This window comes from Pelophylax lessonae (genome assembly GCF_965119305.1).
Source record: "Pelophylax lessonae genome assembly, chromosome: 1".
Lineage (NCBI taxonomy): Eukaryota > Metazoa > Chordata > Amphibia > Anura > Ranidae > Pelophylax > Pelophylax lessonae.
Genome location: NC_138768.1, coordinates 894,799,809 through 894,818,551, shown reverse-complemented (window position 1 = coordinate 894,818,551; position 18,743 = coordinate 894,799,809). Strand labels below are relative to the sequence as shown.

At 44.5% G+C, this 18,743-nt stretch overlaps 3 protein-coding genes across 3 annotated transcripts in view; 1 reads left to right on the top strand and 2 right to left on the bottom strand.

The window, feature by feature from the left end:
• LOC309550973 (uncharacterized protein) overlaps nucleotides 1-18,743 on the bottom strand; it is a gene marked incomplete at both ends in the record, with an annotated part of 360,984 nt that overhangs the window by 38,536 nt on the left and 303,705 nt on the right. The gene's annotated exons all lie outside the window — the stretch shown is intronic.
• The window catches only part of TLN1 (talin 1), a 510,560-nt gene that overhangs the window by 225,017 nt on the left and 266,800 nt on the right, over nucleotides 1-18,743 (bottom strand). The window lies entirely within an intron of this gene.
• The window catches only part of CREB3 (cAMP responsive element binding protein 3), a 22,636-nt gene continuing 10,265 nt past the window's right edge, over nucleotides 6,373-18,743 (top strand). Inside the window, exons 1-5 of the mRNA XM_082250297.1 lie at nucleotides 6,373-6,484; nucleotides 10,109-10,231; nucleotides 10,320-10,587; nucleotides 13,658-13,761; nucleotides 13,922-14,065. Coding sequence (XP_082106423.1) covers nucleotides 10,109-10,231; nucleotides 10,320-10,587; nucleotides 13,658-13,761; nucleotides 13,922-14,065 — 639 coding nt within the window. The 5' untranslated portion in view covers nucleotides 6,373-6,484. The remainder of the gene's footprint in view (nucleotides 6,485-10,108; nucleotides 10,232-10,319; nucleotides 10,588-13,657; nucleotides 13,762-13,921; nucleotides 14,066-18,743) is intronic.

Sequence of the window (18,743 nt, the reverse complement as noted above, 5' to 3'; positions counted from 1 at the left end):
ATGGAGGTATGGAGGTATAATAGAGGTACAATAGAGATATAATAGAGATATAATAGAGATATAATAGAGATATAATAGAGATATAATAGAGGTATAATAGAGGTATAATGGAGATATAATGGAGATATAATGGAGGTATAATAGAGATATAATGGAGGTATGGAGGTATAATAGAGGTATAATAGAGGTATAATAGAGGTATAATGGAGGTATAATAGAGGTATAATGGAGATATAATGGAGGTATAATAGAGATATAATGGAGGTATGGAGGTATAATAGAGGTATAATGGAGATATAATGGAGATATAATGGAGGTATAATAGAGATATAATGGAGGTATGGAGGTATAATAGAGGTATAATAGAGGTATAATGGAGGTATAATAGAGGTATAATGGAGGTATAATAGAGGTATAATAGAGATATAATGGAGGTATGGAGGTATAATAGAGGTATAATAGAGGTATAATGGAGGTATAATAGAGGTATAATGGAGGTATAATAGAGGTATAATAGAGGTATAATGGAGGTATAATAGAGATATAATAGAGGTATAATAGAGGTATAATAGAGGTATAATAGAGATATAATGGAGGTATAATAGAGGTATAATAGAGATATAATAGAGGTACAATAGAGATATAATAGAGGTATAATAGAGGTATAATGGAGGTATAATAGAGATATAATAGAGGTATAATGGAGGTATAATAGAGATATAATAGAGGTACAATAGAGATATAATGGAGGTATAATAGAGGTATAATGGAGGTATAATAGAGATATAATAGAGGTATAATAGAGGTATAATAGAGATATAATGGAGGTATAATGGAGGTATAATAGGGGTATAATAGAGGTATAATAGAGATATAATGGAGGTATAATAGAGATATAATAGAGGTATAATGGAGGTATAATAGAGATATAATAGAGGTACAATAGAGATATAATGGAGGTATAATAGAGGTATAATGGAGGTATAATAGAGATATAATAGAGGTATAATAGAGGTATAATAGAGATATAATGGAGGTATAATGGAGGTATAATAGGGGTATAATAGAGGTATAATAGAGATATAATGGAGGTATAATAGAGATATAATAGAGATATAATAGAGATATAATAGAGATATAATAGAGGTATAATGGAGGTATAATGGAGGTATAATAGAGGTATAATAGAGATATAATAGAGGTATAATAGAGATATAATGGAGGTATAATGGAGGTATAATAGAGGTATAATAGAGATATAATGGAGGTATAATAGAGATATAATAGAGATATAATAGAGATATAATAGAGATATAATAGAGGTATAATGGAGGTATAATGGAGGTATAATAGAGGTATAATAGAGATATAATAGAGGTATAATAGAGATATAATGGAGGTATAATGGAGGTATAATAGAGATATAATAGAGATATAATGGAGGTATAATGGAGGTATAATAGAGGTATAATGGAGGTATAATAGAGGTATAATAGAGGTATAATAGAGGTATAATAGAGATATAATAGAGATAAAATGGAGGTATAATAGAGATATAATAGAGGTACAATAGAGATATAATGGAGGTATAATAGAGGTATAATAGAGATATAATGGAGGTATAATAGAGGTATAATAGAGATATAATGGAGGTATAATAGAGGTATAATAGAGATATAATAGAGGTATAATAGAGGTATAATGGAGGTATAATAGAGATATAATGGAGGTATAATAGAGGTATAATAGAGGTATAATAGAGGTATAATAGAGATATAATGGAGGTATAATAGAGGTATAATAGAGATATAATAGAGGTATAATGGAGGTATAATAGGGGTATAATAGGGGTATAATGGAGGTATAATAGGGGTATAATAGAGATATAATAGAGATATAATAGAGATATAATAGAGGTATAATGGAGGTATAATAGAGGTATAATAGAGGTATAATAGAGATATAATGGAGGTATAATAGAGATATAATAGAGATATAATGGAGGTATAATAGAGATATAATAGAGATATAATAGAGGTATAATAGAGATATAATAGAGATATAATAGAGATATAATAGAGGTATAATGGAGGTATAATAGAGATATAATGGAGGTATAATGGAGGTATAATAGAGATATAATAGAGATATAATGGAGGTATAATAGAGATATAATGGAGATATAATAGAGGTATAATAGAGGTATAATGGAGGTATAATAGAGATATAATGGAGGTATAATGGAGGTATAATGGAGGTATAATAGAGATATAATGGAGGTATAATGGAGGTATAATAGAGGTATAATAGAGGTATAATAGAGATATAATGGAGGTATAATAGAGATATAATAGAGATATAATAGAGATATAATAGAGGTATAATGGAGGTATAATAGAGATATAATGGAGGTATAATGGAGGTATAATAGAGATATAATAGAGATATAATGGAGGTATAATAGAGATATAATGGAGATATAATAGAGGTATAATAGAGGTATAATGGAGGTATAATAGAGATATAATGGAGGTATAATGGAGGTATAATGGAGGTATAATAGAGATATAATGGAGGTATAATGGAGGTATAATAGAGGTATAATAGAGGTATAATAGAGATATAATAGAGGTATAATAGAGGTATAATAGAGATATAATAGAGGTACAATAGAGATATAATGGAGGTATAATGGAGGTATAATAGAGGTATAATGGAGATATAATAGAGGTATAATAGAGGTATAATAGAGATATAATAGAGGTATAATAGAGGTATAATGGAGATATAATGGAGATATAATGGAGGTATAATGGAGATATAATGGAGATATAATGGAGGTATAATGGAGATATAATGGAGATATAATGGAGGTATAATGGAGGTATAATAGAGGTATAATAGAGGTATAATAGAGATATAATAGAGGTATAATAGAGGTATAATAGAGGTATAATGGAGGTATAATGGAGATATAATAGAGGTATAATGGAGGTATGGAGGTATAATAGAGGTATAATAGAGGTATAATGGAGGTATAATGGAGATATAATGGAGGTATAATAGAGGTATAATGGAGGTATAATAGAGGTATAATAGAGATATAATAGAGGTATAATGGAGGTATAATGGAGGTATGGAGGTATAATGGAGGTATAATGGAGGTATAATGGAGGTATAATGGAGGTATAATGGAGGTATAATGGAGATATAATGGAGATATAATGGAGGTATAATGGAGATATAATGGAGATATAATGGAGGTATAATGGAGATATAATGGAGATATAATGGAGGTATAATAGAGGTATAATAGAGGTATAATAGAGATATAATAGAGGTATAATAGAGGTATAATAGAGGTATAATGGAGGTATAATGGAGGTATAATGGAGATATAATAGAGGTATAATGGAGGTATAATAGAGATATAATAGAGGTATAATGGAGGTATAATAGAGGTATAATGGAGGTATAATGGAGGTATAATGGAGGTATAATAGAGGTATAATAGAGATATAATAGAGGTATAATAGAGATATAATGGAGGTATAATGGAGGTATAATAGAGGTATAATAGAGATATAATGGAGGTATAATAGAGATATAATAGAGATATAATAGAGATATAATAGAGATATAATAGAGGTATAATGGAGGTATAATGGAGGTATAATAGAGGTATAATAGAGATATAATAGAGGTATAATAGAGATATAATGGAGGTATAATGGAGGTATAATAGAGATATAATAGAGATATAATGGAGGTATAATGGAGGTATAATAGAGGTATAATGGAGGTATAATAGAGGTATAATAGAGGTATAATAGAGGTATAATAGAGATATAATAGAGATAAAATGGAGGTATAATAGAGATATAATAGAGGTACAATAGAGATATAATGGAGGTATAATAGAGGTATAATAGAGATATAATGGAGGTATAATAGAGGTATAATAGAGATATAATGGAGGTATAATAGAGGTATAATAGAGATATAATAGAGGTATAATAGAGATATAATAGAGGTATAATAGAGGTATAATGGAGGTATAATAGAGATATAATGGAGGTATAATAGAGGTATAATAGAGGTATAATAGAGGTATAATAGAGATATAATGGAGGTATAATAGAGGTATAATAGAGATATAATAGAGGTATAATGGAGGTATAATAGGGGTATAATAGGGGTATAATGGAGGTATAATAGGGGTATAATAGAGATATAATAGAGATATAATAGAGATATAATAGAGATATAATAGAGGTATAATGGAGGTATAATAGAGGTATAATAGAGGTATAATAGAGATATAATGGAGGTATAATAGAGATATAATAGAGATATAATGGAGGTATAATAGAGATATAATAGAGATATAATAGAGGTATAATAGAGATATAATAGAGATATAATAGAGATATAATGGAGGTATAATGGAGGTATAATAGAGATATAATAGAGATATAATGGAGGTATAATAGAGATATAATGGAGATATAATAGAGGTATAATAGAGGTATAATGGAGGTATAATAGAGATATAATGGAGGTATAATGGAGGTATAATGGAGGTATAATAGAGATATAATGGAGGTATAATGGAGGTATAATAGAGGTATAATAGAGGTATAATAGAGATATAATGGAGGTATAATAGAGATATAATAGAGATATAATAGAGATATAATAGAGGTATAATGGAGGTATAATAGAGATATAATGGAGGTATAATGGAGGTATAATAGAGATATAATAGAGATATAATGGAGGTATAATAGAGATATAATGGAGATATAATAGAGGTATAATAGAGGTATAATGGAGGTATAATAGAGATATAATGGAGGTATAATGGAGGTATAATGGAGGTATAATAGAGATATAATGGAGGTATAATGGAGGTATAATAGAGGTATAATAGAGGTATAATAGAGATATAATAGAGGTATAATAGAGGTATAATAGAGATATAATAGAGGTACAATAGAGATATAATGGAGGTATAATGGAGGTATAATAGAGGTATAATGGAGATATAATAGAGGTATAATAGAGGTATAATAGAGATATAATAGAGGTATAATAGAGGTATAATGGAGATATAATGGAGGTATAATGGAGATATAATGGAGATATAATGGAGGTATAATGGAGATATAATGGAGATATAATGGAGGTATAATGGAGGTATAATAGAGGTATAATAGAGGTATAATAGAGATATAATAGAGGTATAATAGAGGTATAATAGAGGTATAATGGAGGTATAATGGAGATATAATAGAGGTATAATGGAGGTATGGAGGTATAATAGAGGTATAATAGAGGTATAATGGAGGTATAATGGAGATATAATGGAGGTATAATAGAGGTATAATGGAGGTATAATAGAGGTATAATAGAGATATAATAGAGGTATAATGGAGGTATAATGGAGGTATGGAGGTATAATGGAGGTATAATGGAGGTATAATGGAGGTATAATGGAGGTATAATGGAGATATAATGGAGATATAATGGAGGTATAATGGAGATATAATGGAGATATAATGGAGGTATAATGGAGATATAATGGAGATATAATGGAGGTATAATAGAGGTATAATAGAGGTATAATAGAGGTATAATAGAGGTATAATAGAGGTACAATAGAGATATAATGGAGGTATAATGGAGATATAATGGAGATATAATAGAGGTATAATAGAGGTATAATGGAGGTATAATGGAGGTATAATAGAGGTATAATGGAGGTATGGAGGTATAATGGAGGTATAATAGAGATATAATGGAGGTATGGAGGTATAATGGAGGTATAATGGAGGTATAATGGAGGTATGGAGGTATAATGGAGGTATAATAGTTTCGGGGGTGAACTCCCTGATTTGATTTGTAAGTAATAATATTTTTCTGGGCGGAGTCATTGATTACCCCTCCCCCCTATATATGGGATTTATAGATTATTAATCTCCTGATGAAGTGGAGAGAGACATGAAACCTGTACATTTCTGTGGGAAATGATTTATGGAAAGTTCTCTATTATTAATAATTATATTTATAGATTGTGTTCGGTGTATACAGAGGGGGGAGGGGAGATTTGGTTGCTATGGGAGACGCATGAATCCGGAGAAGCCCCGTGATTGGATGAGACCTAAAAAAGCCCCATTTCCAGCTCCGCCTATAACAAAGATGGCGGATCCCCCTCCTTCTCCCGCCTTCCAGGCTCACAGCCAATCAGCAGGCAGTGGGGAATTCCGAACTATTTGCTGCAGCTGACCAATAGCAGGGAGGGAGGAGGGGGCGGGGTTGTACACGTGGCGCTCAGCGGCTGCGCAGGAGAGTCACACAGGGGGAGGAGAAACTACATGTCCCGGCGTGCAGTGCGCTCCTAGTGACGTCATCCGTGTTGTGTTGGAACCCGGAAGTGAGAGCGGAGAAGAGTCCAGAGATCGGCGGAGAGAAGAGCGACGAGGTGACAACTTACCGACCGCCCCACCCCCCACCTACTGACCGCCCCACCCCCCACTTACCGTCCTCTTCACCCCCACCTACTGACCGCCCCGCCCTTACCTACCGATCCACCAACCCTTACTTACCGACCAACTGCACTCCCAACCCTATCCACCGACTGACCCCACCCACCCACCGACTGACCACTCACACAGCTACTGACCATCCGCCCCACCCCCATCTACTGATCACAGCACATTACCCTCACCTACCAACTGCCCCACCCCCTCACCTACTGAGACTGACCCCCCCACCCAATCCTAGAAGTCTCATTACTCTCTATAGTTAGGGGTGTGTCCTCCATCTATATATACCCTCAGCTCCACCCACTTCTACAGCCCAGCCAATCAGGAGATCAGGAAGGGAAACTTTATCAGGAGGGGAAGTACAGAGCCCCTCCCCCCCATTTAACCCCCCCCCCCCTTTTCTACACCACCACAAACTTACCCCCCCCTCCATTATCTCCCCCACTACCCCCCTCCCCCACTACCCCCCTCTCCCAAATGTAACAGAACAGCGACCCGCACTGTGTGTTCTCCCCTCAGTATACGGCTTCCTCCAATCTGTATATAGATATCAGATATCCCCTCCCCCCATACAAAGCTAGACGATAACTTACATTGTACTGGAATCTCCTTTATTGAACAGTCACACAGAATTTATATACAGCATGGACCTCCCCTTCCTGATCAGATTATCACACAGGTCAGGGATTGCCTGATTACATTATCATACACAGATGAGATTCTATACAGAAATAGAATTAACCTGAACTAATTATCTAAGAAAAAGCCAACAGCCAATTATCACCGCCTCCACCATCCCCCGCTATGGGCCGGGCACAGGTTCCACTCTTCTTACTGGAGGTCCTATAATGTCCTTCACAACATTCCACCCACTGACACCCCCTGGGGGCAATCAGACCCCCCCCACATCTCTGATCACAGCAAGCAGCCAATGACACCGCACTTTACCATGTGATCAGCTGTGTCCAATCACAGTGCAACTTTCAGATGCATTCCTCTCCTCCCACTGGCAGGAGGAGAGCCAATGAGCCGCATTCCTCAGTGCAGACATTTACACTGATTATCAGTGCCACCCATTAGTACCGCTTATCAGTGCTGAATGCTTGTAACCCCCAAAAGCCGGGGCCCATAGTCAGTGATGAGGCTACCCAGCAGTCCCCTCCAATAGTCCTGGTTGGCTCTGTCACTTCCCCATCCAGTAACTAATAAATTCCCAGACCTCCCCCTGGTCAGGACCTTCATTGGTCGGGCAGAGTGAAGTCCCATAGTCAGTCCACATCATCTCCATTCTGCATCCTCCCTGAACTGCAGCTGGGGAGTGAGAACTGTGCTGTATCCGCTTCTCTCATAACCTCCTTCCGAATTCCTCTTCCATGGCGGCTGATATCTGTACCTCTCCTCTTCTGCTCCCCGGACCTTGGATCCCAGGGGAGGTTTGGATGTCCCAGACTGCAGGAAGCGTCCCACCGCTGCCACCAATGTGATGGAACCGTCCATCACCACTATTAGGTGCTTCTGTTAGTACATCCCTTTCTCCAGTCTGGAACCAGAAACCAGGTATTCCAGCTAAGCACCCAAGACTAGACGACACTAGAATAGGTGCAAACTGGAACTCTTCTTTTTTTTTTTGTAAATTCACACAGATTTATAGCAAACCAGATCAGAAGATCTGATCACGTTACCCTAAACAATTCAAATTGTAAACAGTAATATCGTTACATCTAACGAACAGCTAACATAAACCGTAATCTAATTAACAACTAGTCACCTACACAAGCCTAGGTGACTCAGGTCAGTGTCCCCCAGCCAGGCAGTCCGGCACCAGTCCCCCAGCCAGACAGTCTGGCACCAGTCCCCCCAGCCAGGCAGTCTGGCACCAGTCCCCCAGCCAGGCAGTCGGGCACCAGTCCCCCAAGCCAGGCAGTCCGGCAGCAGCCCCCCAGCCAGGCAGTCCGGCACCAGTCCCCCAGCCAGGCAGTCCGGCACCAGTCCCCCAGCCAGATAGTCTGGCACCAGTCCCCCAGCCAGGCAGCAGCCCCCCAGCCAGGCAGTCCGGCAGCAGCCCCCCAGCCAGGCAGTCCGGCACCAGTCCCCCAGCCAGGCAGTCTGGCACCAGTCCCCCAGCCAGGCAGTCTGGCACCAGTCCCCCAGCCAGTCTGGCACCAGTCCCCCAGCCAGGCAGTCTGGCAGCAGCCCCCCAGCCAGGCAGTCCGGCACCAGTCCCCCAGCCAGTCTGGCACCAGTCCCCCAGTAAGAAGATCCAGGGCTCTCCAAAAACGTTCTTTTCACTTCCATCTGTTCACTGAGTTTCGTGTCGGCAGAAACCATCATGACTTCCCTGACTGTGAACTGCCCCTATTTCCCTGTGATGGGCTGGGTGCAGAGAGGGATCACACAGAACCTGACATGGGGTGTTTATTGGGAGACTGAAGGGGGGGGGGGGGTGTTGGGATGAACAAGCTGTCCCTGGGGCATCAATGAGCCCCCTATACAGATACTCAGATTCCAGGGTCAGCAATGATAGAAGTTGGTGGGGATCTGTATGTCCCAGCAAAGGATCCTCGTGGCAGCAATGGGCATCTCCAAGGTTACCAGTCTGTGGAGTGGGACACGGCCCCTGGGGAAGCGGCCCCTGGGGAAGCGGCCCCTGGGGAAGCGGTGAGGCCCAGCATGGGGAAATGATCCTCCCAGGACAAACCTGGCACAGAAAAAGGGAGACAGTCCAAAGGGCAATGATAAGGCACAGCTAGGGGCAGGGATCCTCTGGGTGATAATATGGAAGGTTCAAGGACTGACTGTGAGGAGGCCGGGTCCAGGCTGATGGCGAGGTTCTGGATCCAGAGAGGTCTCACTGGGCGGATCTGCTGGGTTTGGGGTGTGAGGAGCGCTGGGCACCTCATCCACAGAGGGCGTAGGCAGTGGGGTGGCAGGTAATGGGCGGCAGAGAGATCCTGGAGGCTGACCTCAGTTTGGGGCCCTCACAGCACATGGAGCATCCCGGGGAGATAAAACAGATCTGTTTCCCCAATCCGGGTATCACTACCCGAGCTGGAACATGATCTTATCAGCTTAGCATCAATTTACCAAATTTACCACAGGCTCCACCCTCTTCTCTACACAGCCACTTCCACTCCGTGCCGGGGGTGGAGCTTTTTGTTTTTCAGCAGGACACCGGGTGGGAAGAAGAGCCCACTGTGCCAGCCAGACCCCGGCGCCATGGGGAAGGAAGACTGCGGCTGGTGTAAGGGAAAAACCACAGTGGGGGCCCCACACCCAGGAGATAGGGGGTGGGGGGATATGTGTGTGCTGGGCCAGGTGTCAGCTGCAAGGTGCAAAATAGGAATCCAGGGTGCCGCAACACCCTCATTAGCCCCTCCCACAATCACCACAGTCTTACCTCCCCTTCTCACATTATCCCCACCTTATCCCTCTTCCCAAACAGGGTTAGGATGAGAGGTGCTGTAATTATGAGCGTTGTATTATGGAGGGGGTGGGGCTTTGGTAGTCCATACATTTCTGGAGATGAGGGACGTCTCTAATCCCGGTTTTTCTCATTCCAGATGTCTCTGCTGGCGGAATTTGGTGGGGTGGAGGATTCGGACCTCCTGGATTTCCTCCTGGATGACATGTTTCCAGTGATCCCAGAGGATTATGGGAAGGATTGGGCTATGGGGGAGACAGCGGTGAGATATCTGGTGTGGAGTTTCAGTGCCTCCTATTGGTGGAAGTTTTGTGGTGACTGGCATCCATCTTTTTTTTTTTTTTTTTTAGGGATTCTGTGACCCGGCGGTGGAGGGGTTCCTGTCGGAGCTCCTGGGCAGTCCTCTGTGTGAGGATCCGACCTCCCCTCCAGCCAGTGACAGTGGAATATCAGAGGGCCAGGCGGCTGTCCTGTCTCCAGAGAACTGGGAGTCGTCTCCTCCGCACAGCCCCCACATTGTACAGAGCGAACACAACTACTCCATGATGCAGGAGGACAGCGGAGACCTTCAGAGCGTGCGATCCGAGACCTGTGAGGGAGACGTCTTCATAGACTTGGGTAAGAACCACACATCTCATCCATAGATAGGTCCATATAGACTCCCAACTCATCATAGATAGGTCCATATAGACTCCCATCTCACCGGAGGAATCGTCCATAGATAGACCCATATAGACTCCCAACTCATCAGAGGAACCATCCATTGAAAGTCCCATATAGACTCCTATCTCATCGGAGGAACCATCCATAGATAGGTCCATATAGACTCCCATCTCACCGGAGGAACCATCCATAGATAGACCCATATGGACTCCCAACTCATCGGAGGAACCATCCATAGATAGAGCCATATGGACTCCCATCTCACCGGAGGAACCATCCATAGATAGGTCCATATAGACTCCCATCTCACCGGAGGAACCATCCATAGATAGGTCCATATAGACTCCCATCTCACTGGAGGAACCATCCATAGATAGGTCCATATAGACTCCTATCTCATCGGAGGAACCATCCATAGATAGACCCATATGGACTCCCAACTCATCGGAGGAACCATCCATTGAAAGACCCATATAGACTCCCAACTCATTGGAGGAACCATCCATAGATAGGTCCATATATACTCCCATCTCATCGGAGGAACCATCCATAGATAGACCCATATGGACTCCCAACTCATCGGAGGAACCATCCATTGAAAGACCCATATAGACTCCTATCTCATCGGAGGAACCATCCATAGATAGACCCATATGGACTCCCAACTCATCGGAGGAACCATCCATTAAAAGACCCATATAGACTCCCATCTCACCGGAGGAACCATCCATAGATAGGTCCATATAGACTCCCAACTCATCGGAGGGACCATCCATTGAAAGAACCATATAGACTCCCATCTCATCGGATGAACCATCCATAGATAGACCCATATGGACTCCCAACTCATCGGAGGAACCATCCATTGAAAGACCCATATAGACTCCTATCTCACCGGAGGAACCATCCATAGATAGAGCCATATAGACTCCCATCTCACCGGAGGAACCATCCATAGATAGGTCCATATAGACTCCTATCTCATTGGAGGAACCATCCATAGATAGGTCCATATAGACTCCTATCTCATTGGAGGAACCATCCATAGATAGAGCCATATAGACTCCCATCTCACCGGAGGAACCATCCATAGATAGGTCCATATAGACTCCCATCTCACCGGAGGAACCATCCATAGATAGGTCCATATAGACTCCTATCTCATTGGAGGAACCATCCATAGATACAGTAAACCCCCCTCCATTGCGGGGGTTACATTTCGGACCCAGCCGCGAAAAGTGAAAATCCGCAAAATAGAAAAACCCAATTAAAATACATTGTAGGCGGGGTTTTTTTACTGTCACTGTACATGTAAAAGCATTTTAAGGTCTGTAAACAGACTTTTAAAACAATAGAAACTCATTTAAACACATAAAAGATACTGAGAGACAGAGCAAGAGCTATGAAAAACACAAAAATATTTCATTTTTAATGATTTATATAGTAAAATAACATTACAAAAAAACCCGCAAATTACCGGGACCGCAAAAACTGAACCGCGATGTAGCGGGGGATTACTGTAGACCCATATAGACTCCCATCTCCCAGGAGGAACCATCCATAGATAGGTCCATATAGACTCCCATCTCCCAGGAGGAACCATCCATAGATAGGTCCATATGGACTCCTATCTCATTGGAGGAACCATCCATAGATGGGTCCATATAGACTCCTATCTCATTGGAGGAACCATCCATAGATAGGTCCATATGGACTCCCATCTCCCAGGAGGAACCATCCATAGATAGGTCCATATATACTCCTATCTCATTGGAGGAACCATCCATAGATGGGTCCATATAGACTCCCATCTCCCAGGAGGAACCATCCATAGATAGGTCCATATAGACTCCTATCTCCCAGGAGGAACCATCCATAGATGGGTCCATATAGACTCCCATCTCCCAGGAGGAACCATCCATAGATAGGTCCATATAGACTCCTATCTCCCAGGAGGAACCATCCATAGATGGGTCCATATAGACTCCCATCTCCCAGGAGGAACCATCCATAGATAGGTCCATATAGACTCCTATCTCATTGGAGGAACCATCCATAGATAGGTCCATATAGACTCCTATCTCATTGGAGGAACCATCCATAGATGGGTCCATATAGACTCCTATCTCATTGGAGGAACCATCCATAGATGGGTCCATATAGACTCCTATCTCATTGGAGGAACCATCCATAGATAGGTCCATATGGACTCCCATCTCCCAGGAGGAACCATCCATAGATAGGTCCATATATACTCCTATCTCATTGGAGGAACCATCCATAGATGGGTCCATATATACTCCTATCTCATTGGAGGAACCATCCATAGATGGGTCCATATAGACTCCTATCTCATTGGAGGAACCATCCATAGATGGGTCCATATAGACTCCTATCTCATTGGAGCAACCATCCATAGATAGGTCCATATAGACTCCCATTTTGCTGGAGGAACCATCTACAGATGTACCCTGATCTCCATGGAGGAGCCATGCATAGATAGGCCCATATAGACAAGTTCGTATGGCCTTCATTTTCTTCCTCCAACTCTGGTCCTCCTTTGTAGAGTCCTCACCTGAACCTCTGCAGTCTTCCGTCTTTTTTCCTCCTCTGTAGAGTCCTTATCTAAACCTCTACAGTCTTCTGGCTCTGTTCCTCAATGTTCCTTCTCTGTAGAATGCTAAACTTCCTACCTACCTGTTCTGGTCCTCCATGTTAGTTCTCTACAGTCCTCCGGCTTTGTTCCTCCTCTGTAGAGTCCTCACCTGAGCCTCTGCAGTCCTCTGGCTCTGGTCCTCCATGTTCCTCCCCTGATGACGTCATTCTCGTGTTTTAGGATTAGGGATCGGTTCTGTTGTCCCTCAACCACCATTAAGATTCTATCCAATCTCAGATTTGACATCTGGAATATTGATGCTGGATTGTGATTGGTGGGTGAGGGACAATGGGGGGCAGTACAGACAGTCCTAACTTTTGACTCTCTGGTAATGTGTTGTAGAATATTGAAGTCTTCTTCTCCCTGTAGATGTGTGTGTGGAACCGTGTGATCCAGACATCCTGGAACCCATCGCTCTGTGTATGGAGGAAGAGGAGGAGGAGGAGGATGACTCTGTATACTTCCACACCTCGGTATGTACACTTGTAGGGCGAGGTGCAACAAGGGTGTGGCACAGGAAGGGCGGAATGTGGGATGGGCATTGCATGGGTTGTGGGAAGGGCTTAGGGCGGGGTGAGGACGGCGGGAAGGTTGTCCTGTATATTCTCCACTTACTATGTTTTTGGGTTTCAGTCACTTCAGCTGTCTGAGGAAGAGACCCGCCTACTGAAGAAAGAAGGAATCGTCTTACCCCAGCACCTCCCCCTCACCAAGGTTCGACCACACCCAACTTCTCCACCTATCAGAGTCTTCTTCTCCCCATCTCCACCTACAATAGTCTTCTACTCATCTCCATCTATCAGAGTTTTCTACTCCTCATCTCCACCCACCAGATTCTTATCCTCCCCTTTTCCACCTATCAGAGTCTTCTCCACCTATCAGAGTCTTCTCCACCTATCAGAGTCTTCTTCTCCCCATCACCTTTGAGAGTCTTCTCTTCCTCATCTCCACCTATCAGAGTCTTCTCCTTCTCCTCACACCTGATGACCTCATCTCAGTTATCTCCTGCCCCGCCCCCAGACTGGTGAGAAGTCTCCGGTACATGGAGGATCTCTGTAAGGGTCCAAACCTTCATTCAGCCATCGCATCCTCATTACAGAAGCCACACCGGACTCTTCATTGGGCCTCTCATGTCACAGGGAACACCGAGGAGGGGTTCTGTGTGGCTTCTGTAATGATGTGATGGCCAAATGAGGATTTGGACCCGTGCCGGAAATCCTACGTTTGCTGGAGACTTCTCACTTTGAACACATTCCGTTTCCATACAGTGGTCACTGCAACACCCACATCCCATCATCCTTCACCCATCATCCTTCACCCATCATCCTTCACCCATCATCCTTCACCCATCATCCTTCACCCATCATCCTTCACCCATCATCCTTCACCCATCCTCCTTCACCCATCCTCCTTCACCCATCCTCCTTCACCCATCCTCCTTCACCCATCATCCTTCACCAATCATCCTTCACCCATCATCCTTCACCCATCATCCTTCACCCATCCTCCTTCACCCATCCTCCTTCACCCATCATCCTTCACCCATCCTCCTTCACCCATCATCCTTCACCCATCATCCTTCACCCATCATCCTTCACCCATCATCCTTCACCCATCCTCCTTCACCCATCCTCCTTCACCCATCCTCCTTCACCCATCCTCCTTCACCCATCATCCTTCACCCATCCTCCTTCACCCATCCTCCTTCACCCATCATCCTTCACCCATCATCCTTCACCCATCATCCTTCACCCATCCTCCTTCACCCATCATCCTTCACCCATCCTCCTTCACCCATCCTCCTTCACCCATCATCCTTCACCCATCATCCTTCACCCATCCTCCTTCACCCATCCTCCTTCACCCATCATCCTTCACCCATCATCCTTCACCCATCATCCTTCACCCATCCTCCTTCACCCATCCTCCTTCACCCATCATCCTTCACCCATCATCCTTCACCCATCATCCTTCACCCATCATCCTTCACCCATCCTCCTTCACCCATCATCCTTCACCCATCCTCCTTCACCCATCCTCCTTCACCCATCCTCCTTCACCCATCCTCCTTCACCCATCCTCCTTCACCCATCCTCCTTCACCCATCCTCCTTCACCCATCCTCCTTCACCCATCATCCTTCACCCGTCCTCCTTCACCCGTCATCCTTCACCCGTCATCCTTCACCCATCATCCTTCACCCATCATCCTTCACCCATCATCCTTCACCCATCATCCTTCACCCATCATCCTTCACCCATCATCCTTCACCCATCATCCTTCACCCATCATCCTTCACCCATCCTCCTTCACCCATCCTCCTTCACCCATCCTCCTTCACCCATCATCCTTCACCAATCATCCTTCACCCATCATCCTTCACCCATCATCCTTCACCCATCCTCCTTCACCCATCATCCTTCACCCATCCTCCTTCACCCATCATCCTTCACCCATCATCCTTCACCCATCATCCTTCACCCATCATCCTTCACCCATCATCCTTCACCCATCCTCCTTCACCCATCCTCCTTCACCCATCCTCCTTCACCCATCATCCTTCACCCATCCTCCTTCACCCATCCTCCTTCACCAATCATCCTTCACCCATCCTCCTTCACCAATCATCCTTCACCCATCATCCTTCACCCATCATCCTTCACCCATCATCCTTCACCCATCCTCCTTCACCCATCATCCTTCACCCATCCTCCTTCACCCATCATCCTTCACCCATCATCCTTCACCCATCCTCCTTCACCCATCCTCCTTCACCCATCCTCCTTCACCCATCATCCTTCACCCATCCTCCTTCACCCATCATCCTTCACCCATCCTCCTTCACCCATCCTCCTTCACCCATCATCCTTCACCCATCCTCCTTCACCCATCCTCCTTCACCCATCCTCCTTCACCCATCATCCTTCACCCATCATCCTTCACCCATCATCCTTCACCCATCCTCCTTCACCCATCCTCCTTCACCCATCATCCTTCACCCATCCTCCTTCACCCATCCTCCTTCACCCATCATCCTTCACCCATCATCCTTCACCCATCCTCCTTCACCCATCCTCCTTCACCCATCCTCCTTCACCCATCATCCTTCACCCATCCTCCTTCACCCATCCTCCTTCACCCATCCTCCTTCACCCATCATCCTTCACCCATCCTCCTTCACCCGTCATCCTTCACCCATCATCCTTCACCCATCATCCTTCACCCATCATCCTTCACCCATCATCCTTCACCCATCATCCTTCACCCATCATCCTTCACCCATCATCCTTCACCCATCCTCCTTCACCCATCCTCCTTCACCCATCCTCCTTCACCCATCATCCTTCACCAATCATCCTTCACCCATCATCCTTCACCCATCATCCTTCACCCATCATCCTTCACCCATCCTCCTTCACCCATCATCCTTCACCCATCCTCCTTCACCCATCATCCTTCACCCATCATCCTTCACCCATCATCCTTCACCCATCCTCCTTCACCCATCCTCCTTCACCCATCCTCCTTCACCCATCCTCCTTCACCCATCATCCTTCACCCATCCTCCTTCACCCATCCTCCTTCACCAATCATCCTTCACCCATCATCCTTCACCCATCATCCTTCACCCATCCTCCTTCACCCATCCTCCTTCACCCATCCTCCTTCACCCATCATCCTTCACCCATCATCCTTCACCCATCCTCCTTCACCCATCCTCCTTCACCCATCATCCTTCACCCATCCTCCTTCACCCATCATCCTTCACCCATCATCCTTCACCCATCCTCCTTCACCCATCCTCCTTCACCCATCATCCTTCACCCATCATCCTTCACCCATCATCCTTCACCCATCCTCCTTCACCCATCCTCCTTCACCCATCCTCCTTCACCCATCATCCTTCACCCATCCTCCTTCACCCATCATCCTTCACCCATCATCCTTCACCCATCATCCTTCACCCATCCTCCTTCACCCATCATCCTTCACCCATCCTCCTTCACCCATCATCCTTCACCCATCATCCTTCACCCATCCTCCTTCACCCATCCTCCTTCACCCATCCTCCTTCACCCATCATCCTTCACCCATCATCCTTCACCCATCCTCCTTCACCCATCATCGGGGGCCTTCCCATCCTCCTCTGTCCATTCTGGTCATGTCTGATTGGGGGTGAATGGATGATGGGGGGTGAATGGATGATGGGGGTTGAATGGATGATGGGGGGTGAATGGATGAGGGGGTGAATGGATGAGGGGGTGATGGGTGATGAGGTGAATGGATGATGGGGGGTGAATGGATGATGGGGGGAATGGATGATGGGGGTGAATGGATGAGGGGGTGAATGGATGAGGGGGTGATGGGTGATGAGGTGAATGGATGATGGGGGGTGAATGGATGATGGGGGGAATGGATGATGGGGGGAATGGATGATGGGGGGTGAATGGATGATGGGGGGTGAATGGGGGGTGAATGGATGATGGGGGTGAATGGATGATGGGGGGTGAATGGATGATGGGGGGTGAATGGGGGGTGAATGGATGATGGGGGTGAATGGATGATGGGGGGTGAATGGATGATGGGGGGTGAATGGATGATGGGGGTGAATGGATGATGGGGGGTGAATGGATGATGGGGGGTGAATGGATGATGGGGGTGAATGGATGATGGGGGGTGAATGGATGATGGGGGGTGAATGGATGATGGGGGTGAATGGATGATGGGGGTGAATGGATGATGGGGGGTGAATGGATGATGAGGTGAATGGATGATGGGGGGTGAATGGATGATGGGGGGTGAATGGATGATGGGGGTGAATGGATGATGGGGTGAATGAGTGGGTAATGGATGATGGGGGTGAATGGATGATGGGGTGAATGGATGATGGGGGGTGAATGGATGATGGGGGGTGAATGGATGATGGGGGTGAATGGATGGGGGTGAATGGATGATGGGGGGTGAATGGATGATGAGGTGAATGGATGATGGGGGGTGAATGGATGATGGGGGGTGAATGGATGATGGGGGTGAATGGATGATGGGGGTGAATGGATGATGGGGGTGAATGGATGATGGGGGGTGAATGGATGATGGGGGGAATGGATGATGAGGTGAATGGATGATGGGGGGTGAATGGATGATGGGGGGTGAATGGATGATGGGGGGTGAATGGATGATGGGGGGTGAATGGATGATGGGGGTGAATGGATGATGGGGGTGACAGTGCAGCCGTGATGATGGGGGGTGAATGGATGATGGGGGTGAATGGATGATGGGGGTGAATGGTGGGGTGAATGGATGATGGGGGGTGAATGGATGATGAGGTGAATGGATGATGGGGGGTGAATGGATGATGGGGGGTGAATGGATGATGGGGGTGAATGGATGATGGGGGGGTGAATGGATGATGGGGGGTGAATGGATGATGAGGGTGAATGGATGATGGGGGGTGA